An 18,953-nucleotide genomic window follows, 5' to 3' on the forward strand; every position below is an offset into this window, starting at 1 on the left:
AACGTAATTATTGGTATGGATGGATTTAAGTCTTCCATTTTAATATTTGTTTTCTGTTTGTCCTGTTTTTGTTCTTCTATTCCACCTTTCCTGCCTTCTTTTAGATTATGTGAACTTAAATTATAACATCTATTTTCTCTCTCTTAATTGCAATTGCAATATCCATATTCTAGAGATTACGATATATACACCTGACCTTTCACAGTCTATTTAGAGTTAGTATTTTGTCACTTCAGGTAAAATATAGAAGCCTTACAACTATACAGGTCTCTTTACTATTCTTATAGTTGTCATATGCATTATTGCTAAATGCACTGAAAACTTCTTTTGACAAAGTTATAGTTTTTGCTTTCAACAGTCATACATATTTTAAAGAACTCAGAAAATTTTTCTTTTATTTTTAACCACATAATTAACATTTATGCTGGTTTTCCTTCATTCTTGCAGTTCTAAGTTTCCCTCATCCATCATTTTCTTTAAGTCTGCAGACAATAAATTCTTAGTTTTCCCTCACCTGAAAATGTCTTTGTTTTGCTTTGATTACTGAAGAAAATTTTCAATGGATAGAAAATTGAGTTATTCTTTTTTTCAGCACTTTAAAGATCTTTTTCAGTATTTTCTGGCCTTCAGAGTTTCTGACGAGAAATCTGTGATCATTTAAATTGTTGTTCCACGGGCTTCCCTGGTGGCGCAGTGGTTGGGAGTCCACCTGCCGATGCAGGGGACGTGGGTTTGTGCCCCCGTCCGGGAGGATCCCACATGCCGCAGAGCGGCTGGGCCCGTGAGCCATGGTCGCTGAGCCTGTGTGTCCGGAGCCTGCGCTCCGCAACGGGAGACGCCGCGGTGGTGAGAGGCCCATGTACAGCAAAAAAAAAAAAAAAAAAAATTGTTGTTCCACGATACATAAAGTGGTTTTTTTCTTTGCGCTGTGTTGGGTCTCTGTTGCTGTATGCGGGCTTTCTCTAGTTGAGGCGAGCAGGGGCTACTCTTCATTGTGGTGTGCGGGTTTCTCATTGTGGTGGCTTCTCTTGTTGTGGAGCACGGGCTCTAGGCACAGGGGCTTCAGTAGTTGCAGCATGCAGGCTCACCAGTTGCAGCATGCAGGCCCTAGAGCACACAGGCTTCGGTAGTTGCGGTGCATGGGCTCAGCAGTTGTGGCACACGGGCTCTAGAGCACAGGCCCAGTAGTTGTGGTGCATGGGCTTAGTTGCTCTGCAGCATGTGGGATCTTCCCGGACCAGAGATCGAACCTGTGTCCCTTGCATTGGCAGGCAGATTCTTAACCACTGCCCCACCAGGGAAGTCCCCATAAAGTGTTTTAATCTAGCTGCTTTCAAGATTTTTTTTTCTTTATCTCTGGTTGTCAGCACTTTAATTATGATGTGTCTCTATGTGTATTTCTTTTGAGTTTTTCCTTTTTGAGTTAAGCAGTTTAATTATGATGTGCCTTGGTGTGGTTTCCTTTCAGTTTATCCTGTTATCAACCCAGGTAGGTTCAGTTCACTGAGATTTCTGAATCTGTAAATTTCTGTCTTTCATCAAATTCGGCAAGTTTTATCCATTACTTCTTCAAATAATTGTCCCATACCTAGCTCTTTCTCCTCCTTTTCTGGGATCCCAGCATTGCTGTGCTAGAGCCAGCTTGTACCAACTCACAAGCTGATTTTGCACAACTCTTCCCAATACTACATTCAATGACATCATGTTGATAGCTTGAAAATGGCCATGGTGGGAATATTTACCTGGACATTGGAAAGCATTACAAATGACTTTTTTTGAGAGCTAGTTTACTACTAGACTCCAGTGAAACCAATGTTACGCCTTTTGATATTGGTCCTCTGGTTCCTGAGGCTCTGCTCATTTTTTCAATCTTTTGTTACTCTGTTATCTAGGTTTAATAAATTCTATTGATCTCCCTTCAATATCACTGACTCTTCTGTCATCTTCAGTTAGCTACTGGATCCATCTAGCAAATTTTTAAAATTTCAGATACCTTTTCAGTTCTAAAATTTCCTTTTTTTTTGAAAAAAAAATTTCTACTTTGTTGAGATCTTCTATAGTTCCATTCATCTCAAGAGTGTTTTCATTTGTCTCATGTTATAGTTATAATGGCTGCCTTAAAGTTTGATAATTCTAACATCTGGACCATATTGGTGTTGACATTTGTTGTCATACTTCTTGAGGAATGATCTCATTTCCTTGGTTCTTTACAGGCTGAGTAATTTTAGATTATATGCTAGACATTTTGAATATTATAGACTTTAGACTCTAGGTCCCATTAAAATGTTCTGGACAATGTTGATTTTTGTTTGTTTAAACAGTCAACCTAGATAGGTTCAGAATGTAACTTCTGTTCCATCTTCTGTGGGCTGTGGTTCCAATGTCAGTTTAGTTTACAAAGGCTTTGTTATTCTATGTTGGATCTACCTCACACATGCACTGCTCAGTGCATGACAGACACAGTTAGGCTGTGTCATGTTCAGTGGTTTAAATTAGTTCAGTTCTCAAAGGCTTTGCTGTGCTGCTTTGGGTCTGAGTATGTGTAGCTCAGGGGTAAGCCTGGTGCTTGCACTAATCAAAACAAAGGACCGCTTTCTCCAGCTCTCTCATCAGTTCCCCCCTTGCCCCAAAGGGCACCTCTGCCCTGTCCTCTGACCAGATATAAGGGTTCTCTCAGAATTTTAGCTCCATCACTATTACTGTGCAGTTGCCACAACTCAGTTTACCTTCAGGACAAAGAGAGTAGAGAAAAATGGGGATTATCTTCACATTCTTCAAACTGCAGAGGTTCTTTTCCCATTTCCTCTGTCAGAAAAACAGGCTTCCCATCAATTTTAACTGTTGGCACTGTTTGCTACTAGGGCTTAACTGGGGTGCTCACCAGTGACAAATCATGAAAGAAAAGCAAAAATAAAAGCCCCCAACATGCCCTAGCTTCCAAGAGCTATTTTTTTTTCTCATTTTTTGGGATTTTCCTTTCATAGGTTTTCCCTCAGAATTTCCTCTGGTTCAAACTATCAGAGGAGTCCTTATGACAGCTCTGTTGGGTGCCCTCTCTGAGCTCAGGGCTAAGATAAAAGAGGAAAAAAATGGAAAACTCATCCCTGTATGGGTCTCTTCTCCAGGTTTGACTCTCCTCCCAATCCACCTGCTTTTGTTTACTTTTCAGTGTCCTCAGGTAGGTGTCTTTTGCATTTTGTCCAAAATTTTTAGTTGTAAGTGGGAGAGAAGGGCTTTTGAGGGCTTACTCCATCTTGGTTATCCCTGAAGTCAAAATCTGCATTATTTTCAAGAGACCTAAACTGGAAACAACCCAAGTGTCCTTCAACATTAGAATGGATAAATTGTAATATATTTATAAAATGGCATATAATATGGCAAGGAGAATGAACACACTACAGTGACATCAGAAACATAGGTGAATCTCACATTATCTTTGTTGTTTACTGCCAAGTCTGACAGAAACACCACTTTTAGCCTTTAATCAAAATGATAGGCAGAAAAAAATTACAAAGTGTCTGGTTACATTTAGATAAAGTTCAAAAATAGGCAAAACTAAATTATAATGTTGGAAGTCAGGATACCTGTTATCTTTGAAGGGGAGGAAGGAAGTAGTGATTGGCAGATGGCATTAGGGGAGTATTTTTGGGGTGCTCTTAATAGTCTAATTCTTGCCTACATGGTGGTTACACATGTATTATAGTTACTCAGTAATTCATTCAGCTGAACATTTGTTTTGTACACTTTTCTGTACATATTTTATATATCAATTTAAAAAACACTTAAAAAGTTAAAAAAATTAACTTCCTTCTGGTGGCAGATGCCAGAATCTTAGCTTAAATCAACCTTTGTATTAACGGGAACTTATAATAAGGATACTGAGGTGTTTTGTGGAATTCAAGGCAGGAATGATACTAGGCTGCATGAACAATTTGAGCCAAGGGCTCAAAAATACTATCGGAACCTTCCCTCTCACTACAAATGTTTTCTCCAGGAAAACATGACCATTGACATGAAATAACCATTCTATACGATATACACTGAGACATTTGTGTAAGTACCTACTGTTTTGTTTGCTCAAGACTAGGCCTACTTACTGGGGATAGCACCACTTTCAGGGAAAACGGTCTTCCCTCATTCTCTCCATATGGTTTTCACAAGAGCTACCTGGTTTTTGTTACGTGGTTGTTACTTAACCCCAATCACCTGCCATAGTCAATTAGCCCAGTAATGGGCACCTGACCTGTGCTGGGGAATCCTATTCCTAGAAGTTTTGTTCTTGGGACCAGGGTTCTATTTTTAAACAGGAATGCTTGGGGTAGGGTGCAGAAATCTGCATTTTAGCAGTCTGTCAGGTGATTCTAAAGTCTGAGAACTCTAATCTAGACTATCTTGATTCTTTATTTGGTTGTGCCTATTTCTTCAGACGTATTTTATTTTGAAACGGGAGTTGTACTCAACCAATACTGTCAATTCATGGCTTGGTAGACTGGGGTGGGGTAGGGTGGAAGCTCAAGTGTCAATAAAAGATACTATATAAAGAATATGAGAATATAAATTTGGTAAAGTTTTGGAATATTTGTATACTCTTTCTGGAACTTATTTCTCCCCGAGCAGAACCAATCTAAATGATGGCAGTCCTCAGTGACCTCAGAGTTAAGAAAAAGTTACAATGTCAATCATGAATGTCAATACAATTTCATTAGGGGGAAAAAAGACAATATCCTTAAATTAAGTGAGTGATTACCTATGGAATTAGTGCTTTTTCTTCTTTATAATTTACTGTTTCTCTACTTTCCTAAAATAATTTTTCATAACAGAAACCAATTGATGTTATAAAGATACAAACAATATATTTTTTTAAATCAAGGAATATCTACAATCAGGAATTGAGAAATGTGTCATGCTTTCAGCAGGCAGTTAATATACACGTATCTCTGTTCAAAAGCAAACTCATGTCAGCATTGTAAGTGAAAAGTATTTTCTCATCTTAAACATAGACTTCTTACCCTTCCACTTAATACAGTTTTCTCCTGCTACTGAAAGTAGAAGCATTTCTATGAAACCTTTCCTAAGCTGAAATGGCATAAAGTGAAGAAGCAATTATCTGAGGACACATCTTACTAACAGATACACAAAATAAATCAAGATAAAGCACAGATGCTCACATAGTTCCAAGCTATGGTGGCTTGATGCTGAGATGCTGAGTAGTTCCTGATGAAGGAGCTTCGCAGTGGGGGGCACACTGCTCCCTGCAAAATAAACACTGAATGCTATTTTTGCTTTCCCCTTTTTCCATAAAAGCAAAAATACTCTTCAGATTTCTTTTGATTAGTGAAAACAGCTACTAATAGGTCTTTCATAAAAGCAAAGTGGCATACAGTGAACCTTTGAAATGTGGGAGATACCTGCATTTTATAACCATGTTAAGGTCAGCACTTAAATATTTATTTCTGGAAGGTGGGATTGCAGGATCCCAAGGTGAAATGTGTGATCATTTCCCCTTTTACATTTCTTAGTATTTTCAGTTAAGTAAAAAAGTAATGGGTCTATTATTTTTAAAATCAGAAGAAATAAGCTCTTTTCCCCTTCTTTTTAAAGAGAAAACATTAAAGTTATCCAGTGTAAAGAATTGCTGTGAAATTAGCATGCAGTTAATAGTTTTAACTGAGTTGTATTAGCTAAGGTCCATGAGTGAAATCCGTTCCATTTTCATACTAGTAACCAGAGGGCCATTTAGTCTACTCAGACTTTTATTTAGATCATTCAAATATGTTAGTGGTTGCTAACTTCGGCTTCATGCTCATGTGAACATGCTGTTCACTACCTCCCTCCAAGTTAGTTTCACTATCATTTATTCTTATTCTATTTTGTAATTCAAAGCTAAACTTTGATACAGCAAATAGTTCACAAGAACCACCATAAACATTTTCCTGTTACACAGGGTATATAACAAGTTTAAGTAAACTTTTCATTCATTAATTTACAAGTATAATGGCATTTAATTTTAAATGGTTCTTAAAAGTTTTCAGGTTGGCTTGGGAGAAAATTCAAGCAGGAAGGTGTCATTTCTTATGACTCATTAGTGAGACTAATTTTAACATGGAGGACAGTAAAAACTTCCAAAAGGGATGCAGGGAACTAATAAAACAGTGTACGATTCTTGATATTTTCTGTTTATCCATAAGAGAAAGATGCACATGATCAACTAAACAAATATTCATATTTGGTTTGAAAAAGTAATTAACTTTCCCTCCTGGATACTCTTATATAATAGTTTTTTGCTTGTTTTACGTATGCTACCTTTTTCTAACTAGATATCAATTCACAGCAAGTTAAAAAGTTCCAGGAAAATAGCAATTTTGAGTAAACTACAAATTTTACCCCCAAATAATCCACATATGAAATAACTAGGGCAGAGAGAATACAACATGATATATTCCAACCTCACAGAGATCAAGTCTGGAGGGCAATATGATTTGGGTTTGTGTTTTTAAAAAATCAACTGAGCTATTTATTATTACCAATTGTAGGCAACTGGTGGGAAGGGGGGGCAGATCTTACCATATCCAGAAATTAATAAAACACTTAAAAAAACAATATAAATTTAATAATAAACATTATGGTCAGGTTGTTTATTAAGGAGGCAACCACACATACAAGTTCGGCTATAGAAATGTTTTTGCAAATCAAACTTCATGTGATCTAAAAGGACCATGCATAACGTCAAAAATGGACGCCTGTACATTCAATAAAAAGTTAAATATACATAGTCTAGATCATTCTAGAGTTATACAAACATCTGGGGACACATGTATCTAATTTCCTTTCAGAAAAACTTTTTTATAAAAGTGATGTACTGAGATAATAATTTTAAAAAGTATCTGACAATTATGAATGGTCCCCAGTATTACAAAATGTGATTTCCAGGGTATGAAAACCAAAAAACGCCAACCCTTCAGAGAGCGTTTTATATTATACAAACAAGTTTTGTAGAAAAATGATCCAGCAAATGCTTGAGTTAAGAATATTTATATTTTTTCCAATTCTTTACACTTTTATTAACACACTTACAAAAAATAACATTCAAACACTGAGAAAATTAAATAACTTTGGAAGCAGAGCTCACAGCTTTCTGCTTACATATAAGTGACAATTCTGGGCTGTTGGCACAAAAAAATAATCAACATTCATAAAACCCTTACTACTATATATCAAACATAAGTTAAAATCATAGGCACTAGTTTATCAAATCCACACTTCATCTGTAAGACTAACCACAGTGAATCCTTAGATTTTTCCCAAACAGAAAAATTGGCAATACACAAAGGCTTTCTAGTAAATAGGCAATTTTTCTCTTTAGGAAACTAAAAGCCAATAGTCTGTGGTAGTACAACAGCAGGTAAAATAATACTTTACCCAACTCAGATCCAAATATGTTTTTAACAAGTGATGAAATATTTTAATTAAAAAAAAATAGACATTTTTTTTCTGATGCAGCCATTTAAAAACAAAGTTAAATAACCTGAATATTCCTTTTGAAACTGATAATCTAACTTAAAAATGTAATGGGTGTTTTGTAATAGGGTTAAAATTCCTTTTAATTAGTAGATTGCAGCATTTTTTTTTCCAATGTTGCACTGAAAACTGAGACCTATTTTCTTTTGTGTATATGTGGTTTCAAAAAGAGACAGTGGCTAGTTCTTTCTTTTACTTACTTAGATTTTTACATGCGATACCCCTCTACCCAAAAACAGATGCTTTATCTTCCTCTGAAAAGCAACATTTTTAAGTTCATCATCATGTGGAATTCTGGCGCCATCCTTTCCTGACCCATCCCCATCACCCTCAAATCCATGGATAAAATTTCTTCCTTGCATGAAACACCAAAATACATTAGCACTGGCATTTTGAATCTCCAGCTGTTTGTGCTAACTGAATGACTCCCTACTGGTCAAGCTAATAAAGACTACCATGGGGTCCATCATGGCAGAACAGGGGTCTTGGTTTTAAAAGTTTTATCATTCTCTCAACCTATCAACCTCAGTGCTATCCTGAATATAAGCTTCCCATTTCTCTCTCAATTTCTTTTGCCAACTTACAGAATGTGTTTGACTAATAGGAAATGAACTTATGTTCAAATATCTAAAATCCTTTAGTGACCCAGCTGCCAATATTTTAGAGCTGTTCAAATTAAATACTTAAAAACAGACTTCACCATGAAAAATGAGAAGCCTGCTGAAGAAGGAAGTTTTAGTCTGGTAATAGTCGAATAAAAACCAAAATAAGTGATTTCCAAGATATACATAACGGCCATCATAGAGCAAGTGTTTAACAGCTTAGACTCATATGCAGTAGGTTTCATTTGTTACCAAAAATGCAAAAAATTGATGTCAGGCAGAATCCAAAAGGGGCAGTATTTTCAAAGGATGTTTTGAAACAGTTAGTTTAAAGTGGATCGACTTAAGTAGGATTCAGCAGGCTATAATTTCCCACCACATAATAGGCTACTGTGTCAATTAATAGTAACAATACAACTGTCATTACCAGAGATTTTGTAAGGTAAGTGCATAGATTTCCCTCCCCGGTTTTACTGTATGGTTTTGTTCCAGGTTGTAAGCACTGAGGTGGTGTTATTTATATCAAGAATAAACACGCATACTACTTGCTCTTTCCCATCGTGGAAACCTGCTAATAAAAACAAGAACTCTTAGTTCTGTAACAGATGACAGCATGTGAAGAAGTTGGCTTCAATAGCAAAGGCTATCTTTCCTGAGCCAGGAGCTATAAAGTTTAGAAAGATTGTACAACTGATATTAAGCCCTTTTGGCAATCAAAACAAACACACAGAAGTCCGATGTGTCAATGCAACATGATGGATGCATGCTGTAACACTAACTTGTGGTGGTGATATGTGAGCTACACCCAAAACTTAAGATTAAACAAAATAATTTTTCTAATCTAATGAATCTGCAAAAATAACTTATAGGATTCTTCCAAATTTAGGTATCATGTTTTAAATCTCTAGCCCAGGTTTCTTCCCACCCTGCCCCCCTGCCATCTCAATCTAGTTTCCTGGAGAACTAGTGAAACACTAGTGAAACATTTTAGATAAGTAGTCAGAATATTAGTTCTCATTAACACAAATATTTATTGATACTATTTATACAGTAAATTAGGTTGAATGTGAAGTTTTGGATAGCTTGAATTCACCAGTTTCTTGTGCACAAAGGTACTCTCTCATTTACAAATGGGCATTTCTCTTTGGCATCCATTAGTTTTTTGCCCAGATATTGGCCTCTGTCAAATATTAAAAAATCAACCTAGTTTCTATTAAACAAAACTAAAAGTGATTCCGTGGAGAGTGATTGTATGATTACCAAACACATCTGATGTTAAATGTCATTAAAGTGCTGCTTGATCATCTCTGTCAGTTTGTGCTAATTAAGACAGAGAGGGCTGGGATTTTATAAATCCCAAGAGTCTTATCTGAACAGTCTGCATATAAAAGTTGTCTCTTAGCCTGGTGAAGGGGTATCCATGAAGCTGTGGACTCTGCATTCTTGTCTTTGCTGGTCAATAACAGCCATCTTTCCAACTGTCATCTTTCATGCTACTGTAGGTTTTAGGAGCTGGCAAGGATCTGAAATAAAGCAATTTATAAAGTGATTTGCAAGTTTTAATGGAACATTACCATTTTATCTTCCAAATATATTAATTACTTTGCAGGTGGCATCACGATCCAATGTTCTAGGGCACTGCTGAGATCAAAGCTCTAAACAGCTATTAGCGCAACCATCCCACACTCAACATGTCTACAACTTTCAAGTTTCACTGGGCATCAGGTGACTGCACTAACCTCTTTTTTGTTAACATAGCCACTTGAGTAAGAGAAAAGATTGTCTTGTCTTTTCCAACTGAATGGATCACCAAGCTTATTATTTACTTATTTATTTGAGGGGCAAATTAATGAATGTGATATTAGAGGCGTAGTGTCACCATCACGAGAGAGGCAGAATGGGACAGTGCTTAAAAGGACTCTGAAGTCAGACATACTTAGAACTGAAGGTCTTACTAGCTGAAGTCTTAGGTAAATTACTTAACCTCATTAAATTTTAATATTCTCCTCTGAAAAATAGGCATAATAACAGTACCTACATGTTTAAAGCTATTGTAAAAACTAAATAAGGTACAGATATGTTATTTAGCATAGTACGTAGCAAAAAGCTGTTATGCTCTATTGAATTCAGAAATGTAATATGTTATCTTAGAATAAAAGAGGTACGGGTAATTCAGTTTCAATGCTTACAGCACAAAAGCACTTTTTTCATGCAAATAAATATTTCAAGTTTAATTATATTTGACACCTAAGTTTACTGATAGTGGTAAGCACATTTCTGAAAGGTAGATGAAGACTACAGATACAGGTTCCAAACCTGGCTAGGCTCAGAATCACCTGAAGATTAAACAAACAAATTTAAAAACAGCATACCTACAGATTTTGGGCTTCATACCAGATCTACTCTCTGTGGGTAAAACTTAGGCCTCTATATTTACATAAATTCCACAGAAGATTCTGAATTGTAGCGAGGTTTGAAAACCACCCTCCTGGATTACATACTCAGACCTGATGGCTAGAAGTTTTATCTTAAATCTCATTCTAGGTTCTATTATGCTTTTAGTATCTTTATTGAATATCAATATATTCAAAATGAACAAATACCACATCCAAATGAAGTGGTTCTAACAATTTTTTCTAGAAGTTCACCAAGATACTTAGTCATGTTAGGCATCTGGGCAAATTTAACCTGTAACAAAGTGATATAATACCCCAATGTCCCAAGTGAGAATTTCTTAAGTAAGGAAAGTAATGTTTTATTCAAATTGTACTAAGATGCTAGTGGGAACCCACTAGGACTTTTGATCTTCACTATCAAATGCAGAGATGAGGATAATTCCAGTCTACCCACTTCCCTATGCTCAAGAAGATCAAAGCAGGGCATTTGCCACTTACCTGCGAACAGGCTGTGCAAGTTTGCTGCGAGGCACTGGTATACCCCCAGCAGAAGGGGCACTGGGTCTGGGCAAGCCACTTCTCATCACAGTTGTCCCTGCAGGTCTGGTTAGAGTAGTGCTGTTGATATTGCTGGGAGGATTTGCTGGGACTGTGTTCTGAACCATGGGAGGCCCAGGTGAGGAGGTGGTTTGCATGAGTTGTGTTGTTTCTTGGCTACCAGGAGAACCAGAGCCATGGTTACTAAATGCTTTTACTGGTTGCCGGAGAGCCAAAGGAGATGGTGCTGCAGGGGAGCGGAATTTGCCTGGAGAAGGTACTGTAGAATGGCAAAGAAAAATCAATGTTTTCAGTGGAAACCAAGTGCAAGTGAAACCACTGCTTTATGACTGGGCACCAGTACATCTGTATTCATGAAAACTCACTCTACAGAAATGCAAGGAATAAAGAATATTTCTAGGGAGATAGATAGATAGATAGATAGATCGATCACTGGTAGCTCTTAAGTAACCAAGTCCTTACTCAGAGGATTGCAACTATCCTTGACAACAGTGTTTTAACTAGATCAGCTAGGAATCTACAAAACCAGAAAAGGCACTGCAGCATTCTGTTTTACTGTGGAAACCAACCTGAGCCATATTCTAGAGGTAAAAAAAATGCTGACTACTAGACAGCTGACTGGAATTTGAAACACACTTTCCCCTCAAAGAAACATTCATGTAAACATGTATCAAGTATCTGGAGAGTGTACCTCCAAGTCCTGCACCATCCATAGTGTAACTTATAATTTAGAAACTAAACCTGCTTCTATTGTTGTGCTTCACCAAGTAGGGAAGTTATAAATCTAGTTAGGGGCATATCAAGAGGTATATGAAGTCACAGGATAAAGATGGTACATTTTGCTGGAATGTCAATTCTACTAAGTGGTTATTTAAAATACATGTTGAAACAAATAATGATATATGAAAGAATTAAATGTACAATTTGCATTAACTTTTAAGTCAAAATAAGACTTCAAATAAACTTTATTCTTGTAGTGGTCCCTTAGCATTGTAAGTTCAGATGTCCTGGGGGACATTCATCCTTTCCTGTTTATCCTATTTGGATAAATCATCTCTGGAAGGTTTCTTCAAATGCCCATGAATGGCTATATACAATATAAATAAAAAATATTACCTTAACATGCTTTACCTAGCAAAGAACTCTGGGGTGAGGTTCAGAGTGAATTGGGCGGGGGGGCAGGGGGAGAGGAAGGGAGGAGAGTGCAGGGGAGAAATGAATCAGAGTCACCATATTCTCTCTCAACCTCCATTAGTTTGCCAAGGATATGAGTAGAGGAAAGTTTGACTGTGTGTCAGAATCCGAAGAAACTTTAAAAAAAGGTTGGCAGGGTGAGGGGGAAGCCTAGGCACCACCCCTAGAGAATCTAGTGTGGAATGGAAATCAAGATATTTATTTTAAAACCACCATAGGCACTTCCAACCATGTTGACAAAAACAGGACAGGGCTTACCCAGTTAAGGTACATAAGAACAGTTTTCAAATATTGGACAATAGGCAGTACGGGACTGTAATCCCTGAGAGAGGGAAAATAAATGTGGTGAGCTCTACTGGCACCCTGGCTTATTTTTTTTGCGGGGGGGGGGGGCTTGGATTATAGAGTGAGGAGGAGGATCCAGAGTAGATCAAAGTTATCTTGCTGACTTGAGAAGACTAAACTTGGAATCTGAGGGGAAGGTTACCTTAGAGGAGGGAGGTGCTCCAGAAGACCTATATAACTCAGCTTAGAGGTCTGCTTGAACCTTTGCTGGAATATTGAGCTGTGCATGCACCAAGTGAAGCTCCATGACACTGGGCAAAGGAGGGCTGGAGCACTGTAAACTGAACAGTTTCCAAAGCTCATACAGGACTAGGAAACATCTGAGTTTCAACCAATTAGATCAGAGAATCCTTGTCAAACACCCAGGGCAATCAGGGGACACTCCAAAAGGAATAAACTAGTTCTAGAATAAAGCTACCCCAAATCCACTCAAACAAAACTTAAAAACAAGCCACTAAAACAGGGGTCAGCAAGCTACCACCATGGGAAAGTAAAATGCTTTTTTAAAAAAAATTTTATGAGAATATGGCAATACTCATGTGTTCTGTATTGTCTATGGCTGCTTTCCAGCTACAAGAGTAGCTGAAAATTTACAACAGAGACCATATCACCCACAATCCTAAAATATTTACTATTGGGCCCTTTAAGAAAACGTTTGCTGATCCCTGCTATAAAGGATTAAACTAACCCATAAAAAACTTACCTGTTTACCACAACAAAGTCTACACAATTTAAAAGAAGGTAACAAAATCCAGCACAGAACATAAAACTTCACAATGTCCATTAACCAATAAAAAATTAGTAGACATATAAAGAAATAGTAAAATGATAACCAAAACTAGGATAAAAATTAGTCAAGAGAAACAGATTAAGAAGTCACAGGGATGACTGAATTACCACGCAAGGACTTTAAAAAGAACTATTACACATATGCTTAAGGATATAAAAAAACATATACAAATATGAGGTAATAAAAGATTTTTTAAAGAGCTAGATAGAACTTAAAAAAAAAACATTTTTTCTATTATTATTGTTATTATTATTAGCCATGCCCTAAAGCTTGCAGGATCTTAGTTCCCGAACAGGGATCGAACCTGGGCCCCCTGCAGTGGAAGCACAGAGTGCTAACCACTGTACCGCCAGGGAATGCCCAATAGAACTTTTAAAGATGAAAAACTTATAATATATTCCAAGTGCTAAGTTCACTGGATGGGAATTAATAACAATTTAGATGTTGCAGAAGAAGAGGTAGCTGAAGACATAACAATAAGAATTATCTAAACTAAAGCATACAGAGAATAAAAAGACTCAAAAAAGAAATGATAAAGCCTTACTGATCTACACGTCAAAATCATGTGGTCTAATACATGCAACTGGAGTCCCAGATGAAAGGGGTTGTAAGTGGGACAGAAAAGATTTGAAGAATGGCTGAAAATCTTCCAAATTTGATGATAACTATAAACTCAAGTATCTAAGTAGTTTAAAAAACAAACTTTTTTTTTTTTCCGACACAGACCTACTAAAGAATGGACTTGAGGATATGGGGAGGTGGAAGGGTAAGCTGCGACAAAGCAAAAGAGAAGCATGAACATATAGCTAGTGGGAAGCAGCCGCATAGCACAGGGAGATCAGCTCGGTGCTTTGTGACCGCCTGGAGGGGTGGGATAGGGAGGATGGGAGGGAGGGAGATGCAAGAGGGAAGAGATATGGGAACATATGTATATGTATAACTGATTCACTTTGTTATAAAGCAGAAACTAACACACCATTGTAAAGCAATTATACTCTAACAAAGATGTAAAAAAAACCCCAAAAAACTCAGACTTCGATCTAGAGTTCTATATCCAGCAAAATTATCATTCAAAACTAACATCAAAGTAAAGACTTCTAAAGACAAACAAAATCTGAGAATATCTGTTGCCAGCAAGTCTTTCACTAACAGAAATACTAAAGGAAGTTCTTCAGGCAGAAGGAAAATGATACCAAATGGTAACCCTGATCTGCATAAAGCAATGAACAGTGCCAGGAATGGTAAATATTTTGGGAAACATAAAAGACCTTTAATAAATCATTTTTAATTTCACTAAAAGATAACTCTGTAAAATAAAACTAACAAAAACATTCTCTGTGATTTAATATAATATATATAAAGAGAGTAAAAGTAAATGATAAATGTAGCACAAAAAATGGGAAGGAATGGAAATATACTATTCTGAGGTTCTTACATTATAAGTGAAGTGGTACATTACTTGAAGATAACTGTAATAAGTTAAATATGTGCACTGCACACTCTAAAGCAACCACTTAATAAAAAGAAAAAAAGAGAAAGTAAGCCAACCGTGAAAATAAAATGTAATATATAAAAAGTACTCAGATATTCCAAAAGACTGAAAGCAAAGGAGAAAAGGAACAAAAATCTGAAGAGACAAAGAGAAAACAAGTTGTGAGACAGATTTTAAACCAACCATATTAATAACTGCATTAAACGTGAATAGTGATCACTCCAATTAAAAGGTAAATATTGCCAGTATGGACAAAAAAGCAAGAGCAACATGCTATCTAAAAGAAACACATTTTAGATATAAAGACACAGGTTAAAAGTAAAAGGATAGAAAAAGTTACCTTATACAAAACCAATTATGAAAAAGATGGAGTGTTTATAATAATATCAGAAAGCAATTACCATCAGAGATAGAGTTCATAAAGTTAAAGGGGTCGATTCAGCAAGAGGACATAAGAATACTAGCTACGTATACCCCAAAACAAATATACAAAACACATGAAACAGACATAACTGAAAGGAACTAAAAAAGTCCATAATTAGTTAGATATTTCAACACTCCTTAGTAACAGATGAAACAAATAGGTAGAAAGTCAGAAAGGACAAAGACATGACCAACACCATCAATCAAGCTGACCTGACATTTATAGAACACTCCATTCAACTGGACACAGCTCAAAAGTCCATCAGCAGGTGAACAGGTAAACAAATTGTGGTATATGCATACAACAGAATACCACTCAGCAACAAAGAGGAGAAAACTGCTGATACAACAAGGATGATTCTCAAAAATTAGGCAAATCTAACTTATGGTAACTAAGCACAAATCAGATATTTGCCTGAGGCTGGGAGAACTGACTGGGAGGAAGTACAAAAATAACTTTGGGGGATGATGTAAATGTTCGATAACTTTACTGGGCTGGCTGCATGAACGTATACTCTTGTAATTAAAATTGTGCATTTAAAATTCCACCTGAGTAAAGCTGATTAAAAAAAAAAAACTCCAGGACTTCCCTTGTGGTCTAGTGGTTAAGACTCCGCGCTTCCCCACGCTTCCACTGCAGTGGGTGCAGGTTCGGGAAGTTCTGGATGCTGCAGGGTGCAGCCAAAAAAAAAAAAAAAAAAAAAAACGAAAACCCCCCCAAAACTCCATAAGGGGCTCTAAAGTAAGGCCATAATTGAGAATAATTATGAACCAATTATATCTTGAATCAATTATATCCAACAAACTGTTACAGTCTCTTCTGGTAGAAAACTGAAGACAAGATGTCCACAGGATCCAAGTACCCTGAATTGCAAATTCCATGATCTTCACAGAAGTTGTTTTTTTTTTTTTTTTTACCTTACATAATCCATCTTCCCCTTTCTATAGGTGACTATGAAAGTGTTTTCTCAATTCTATTCCCTGCAGTCCCACCTTTGTCTCTGCCCAAGTTGTTTCACTGTCTTCCTGGAAGCTCACTGAATAACTGAGACTCTATGTCTAAGTTATCCTCTAGCCACTATCTAAGGGTGGTGCCTAGACCTGCTCCTTCCAGTACCAACTCCAGAAAAGCCACCTTCAGTCCTAGTTTTTTTTTTATCATACTTGGCAGCCTTTTGACTGGGATTTTGTTTTGGTGGGGATGCAGGTTTCAGATAGGAGGCAAGAACAGTAAAGTTCAGAGGAGGATCACTGAGTTTCAAGGAGTATTTTGGAAAAGTCTGGAGAGATGGGGATAGACAGAAATGAGGTCAGGTTAAGAGATTCACTAAGACATTGTGAACGACAATCTAGTAGGTGAGAGACGACCAAGGAGTCCTAGGCTTCTTTCTTATGGTGACTGATGTAGAGGGTATGCTGAAATTAGGCAGATCATCTTGATGAGGCTGACAGTGTTTCATTTCTTTCTTTCTTTTTTTTTTTTAATAGTATTTATTTATTTGCTTGCGCCAGGTCTTAGTTGCAGCAGGCAGGCTCCTTAGTTGCGGCTCATGGGCTCCTTAGTTGTGGCATGTGAACTCTTAGTTGCCACATGCATGTGGGATCTAGTTCCCTGACCAAGGATCGAACCCGGGCCCCCTGCATTGGGAGCACAGAGTCTTAACCACTGTGCCGCCAGGGAAGTCCCTGAGAGTGCTTCATTTCTACATCACAGCTTTATAAATACTGGAATATATCTATAATGTTTGGAATGTCTCACCAAAGCTTATCTTGAAAATAGGCTTTGTGAAAGCCTTTTCCTCTGGAAAAACTTCTGACCACCATTTTAACTATTAATAGTTATGCCAGGGAAATGGTTGTCTCCTGAAATTTTTTAAGAATGTGAATCTCAGACTTCCACTTGGAAAATGGAATAGATGAACTTTTCCCTATTTCTCCCAGTAAGTATAATTTAAGACCGTGGGCACTGTATATAAAACAGACATAAGACTGAAACATGGAGAGAAGAAGAAACACTACCCAGGAACCTTGAGATCTGAGGGATGACATGGTAATGAGTTCCCAGGATTTTCTTTTGCCTCATATACCCCAGATTAAAGCTGAAGAAGGCAGCAACCCAAAAAGACCTTTGGGTATGACAGACCAAAAAAAAAAATCTGCTCTCTCTAGCCAAAGGACTAGGAAAGAAAACTTTTAGATAACTGCTCTGCTCCAGCCAAACACCACAGAAAAAACTGTGACACTACTGTCACCAATGCCAACAAAGGGTAGTGGGGAGCCTGGACTTCTATCCTTTTGAGACTGAACAAGGCCTACAAACACCTTATCCAGGGAGGTAAGAGAGAAGGAAGAATGAGGTGCTCTTTTCCCTCCTCTTGGGTTGGTGTCAGAGGAGGACTAATGGAGAGTCAGGACTTTCATGATTGCTCACTGGTAGTAAGACCACCCTCAACACAGTTTCAGTGGAGACCATATGGGGAGCCAAAATTTCTACCTCCACCCAGTCGGTCCCTCCCCCTTGGGTGTCAACAGGAACTGAGTGGGGAACCTGGGCGTCTATTCCCATAGCAGTAATGAAATCCCCTGCCCCATATCCACCAAATGCCTGAGTGGTGTCAGAGAAAGACATACCCTTTCATAAAAGGGTAGGTTTAAATAAGATCTAGACTCTCATAATCTGAAAATGTCCAGATTGCAATTTAAAAAAAAATTTATCATACCAAGAACCAGGAAGATCTTTAAATAAAGAAATACAATCAAGAGATGTGAACACCAAGATGACAGAGACGTTAGAATTATTTGACAAAGATTTTAAAGTAGCTATCACATATAAGGAATCTAAAACAACAGTACTGAAGAACCTAGTGGCAGGGCAGTAATAAAGACACAGATGTAGAGAACAGACTTGAGAACACAGGGAGGGGAGGGGAAGCTGGGACGAAGTGAGAGAGTAGCACTGACAAATATACACTACCAAATGTAAAATAGATAGCTAGTGGGAAGCTGCTGCATAGCACAGGGAGATCAGCTCGGTGCTTTGTGACCACCTAGAGGGGTGGGATAGGAAAGGGTGGGAGGGAGGCTCAAGAGGGAGGGGATATGGGGATACATGTATACATATAGCTGATTCACTCTGTTGTACAGCATAAACTAACATAACATTGTAAAGCAATTATACTCCAATAAAGATATTAAAAAAAATAAAGTAGCTATCATAAAATTTTTTGAATGAGTAATTCTTAACACTTGAAATATGCAAAAATACAAAGTCTCAACAAATAAATAGAAGACACAGAGAAACGGGAATCAAATGTAAATTTTAAAACTTAAAAATGCATTAACCAAAATAAAAAACTCAGTGGATGAGCTCAGTAGCAAAATGGGGGCTGGGGGAATGCCAGTGAACTGCAAGATAGAACAAAAGAAATTACCCAATTTGAACATAGAAAAAATAGACTTAAAAAAAAAAAAAAAGCCTCCCAATGAAATAGAAATAAAAGTGAAAATAAACAAATAGGACCTAATCAAACTTACAAGCTTTTGTACAGCAAAGGAAACCATAAACAAAACAAAAAGACAGCCTGCAGAATGGGAGAAAATATTTGCAGATGATGTGACGGACAAGGGCTTAATTT

The 18,953-nt window shown here is 37.2% G+C and overlaps 1 protein-coding gene across 4 annotated transcripts in view; it reads right to left on the bottom strand.

The window, feature by feature from the left end:
• Nucleotides 1-6,605: 6,605 nt before the first annotated feature.
• SLAIN2 (SLAIN motif family member 2) overlaps nt 6,606-18,953 on the bottom strand; it is an 80,796-nt gene continuing 68,448 nt past the window's right edge. For all 4 annotated transcript variants that reach the window (XM_029235397.1, XM_029235399.1, XM_029235396.1 and 1 more), the window contains 2 exons: nt 11,015-11,333; nt 6,606-9,643 (listed from right to left, as the gene is read on the bottom strand). In XM_029235397.1, coding sequence (XP_029091230.1) covers nt 9,577-9,643; nt 11,015-11,333 — 386 coding nt within the window. In that variant the 3' untranslated portion in view covers nt 6,606-9,576. The remainder of the gene's footprint in view (nt 9,644-11,014; nt 11,334-18,953) is intronic.

Source organism: Monodon monoceros, unplaced genomic scaffold (genome assembly GCF_005190385.1).
Source record: "Monodon monoceros isolate NGI ecotype Baffin Bay Population unplaced genomic scaffold, NGI_Narwhal_1 Super_Scaffold_20, whole genome shotgun sequence".
In the NCBI taxonomy this organism is placed as follows: Eukaryota; Metazoa; Chordata; class Mammalia; order Artiodactyla; family Monodontidae; genus Monodon; species Monodon monoceros.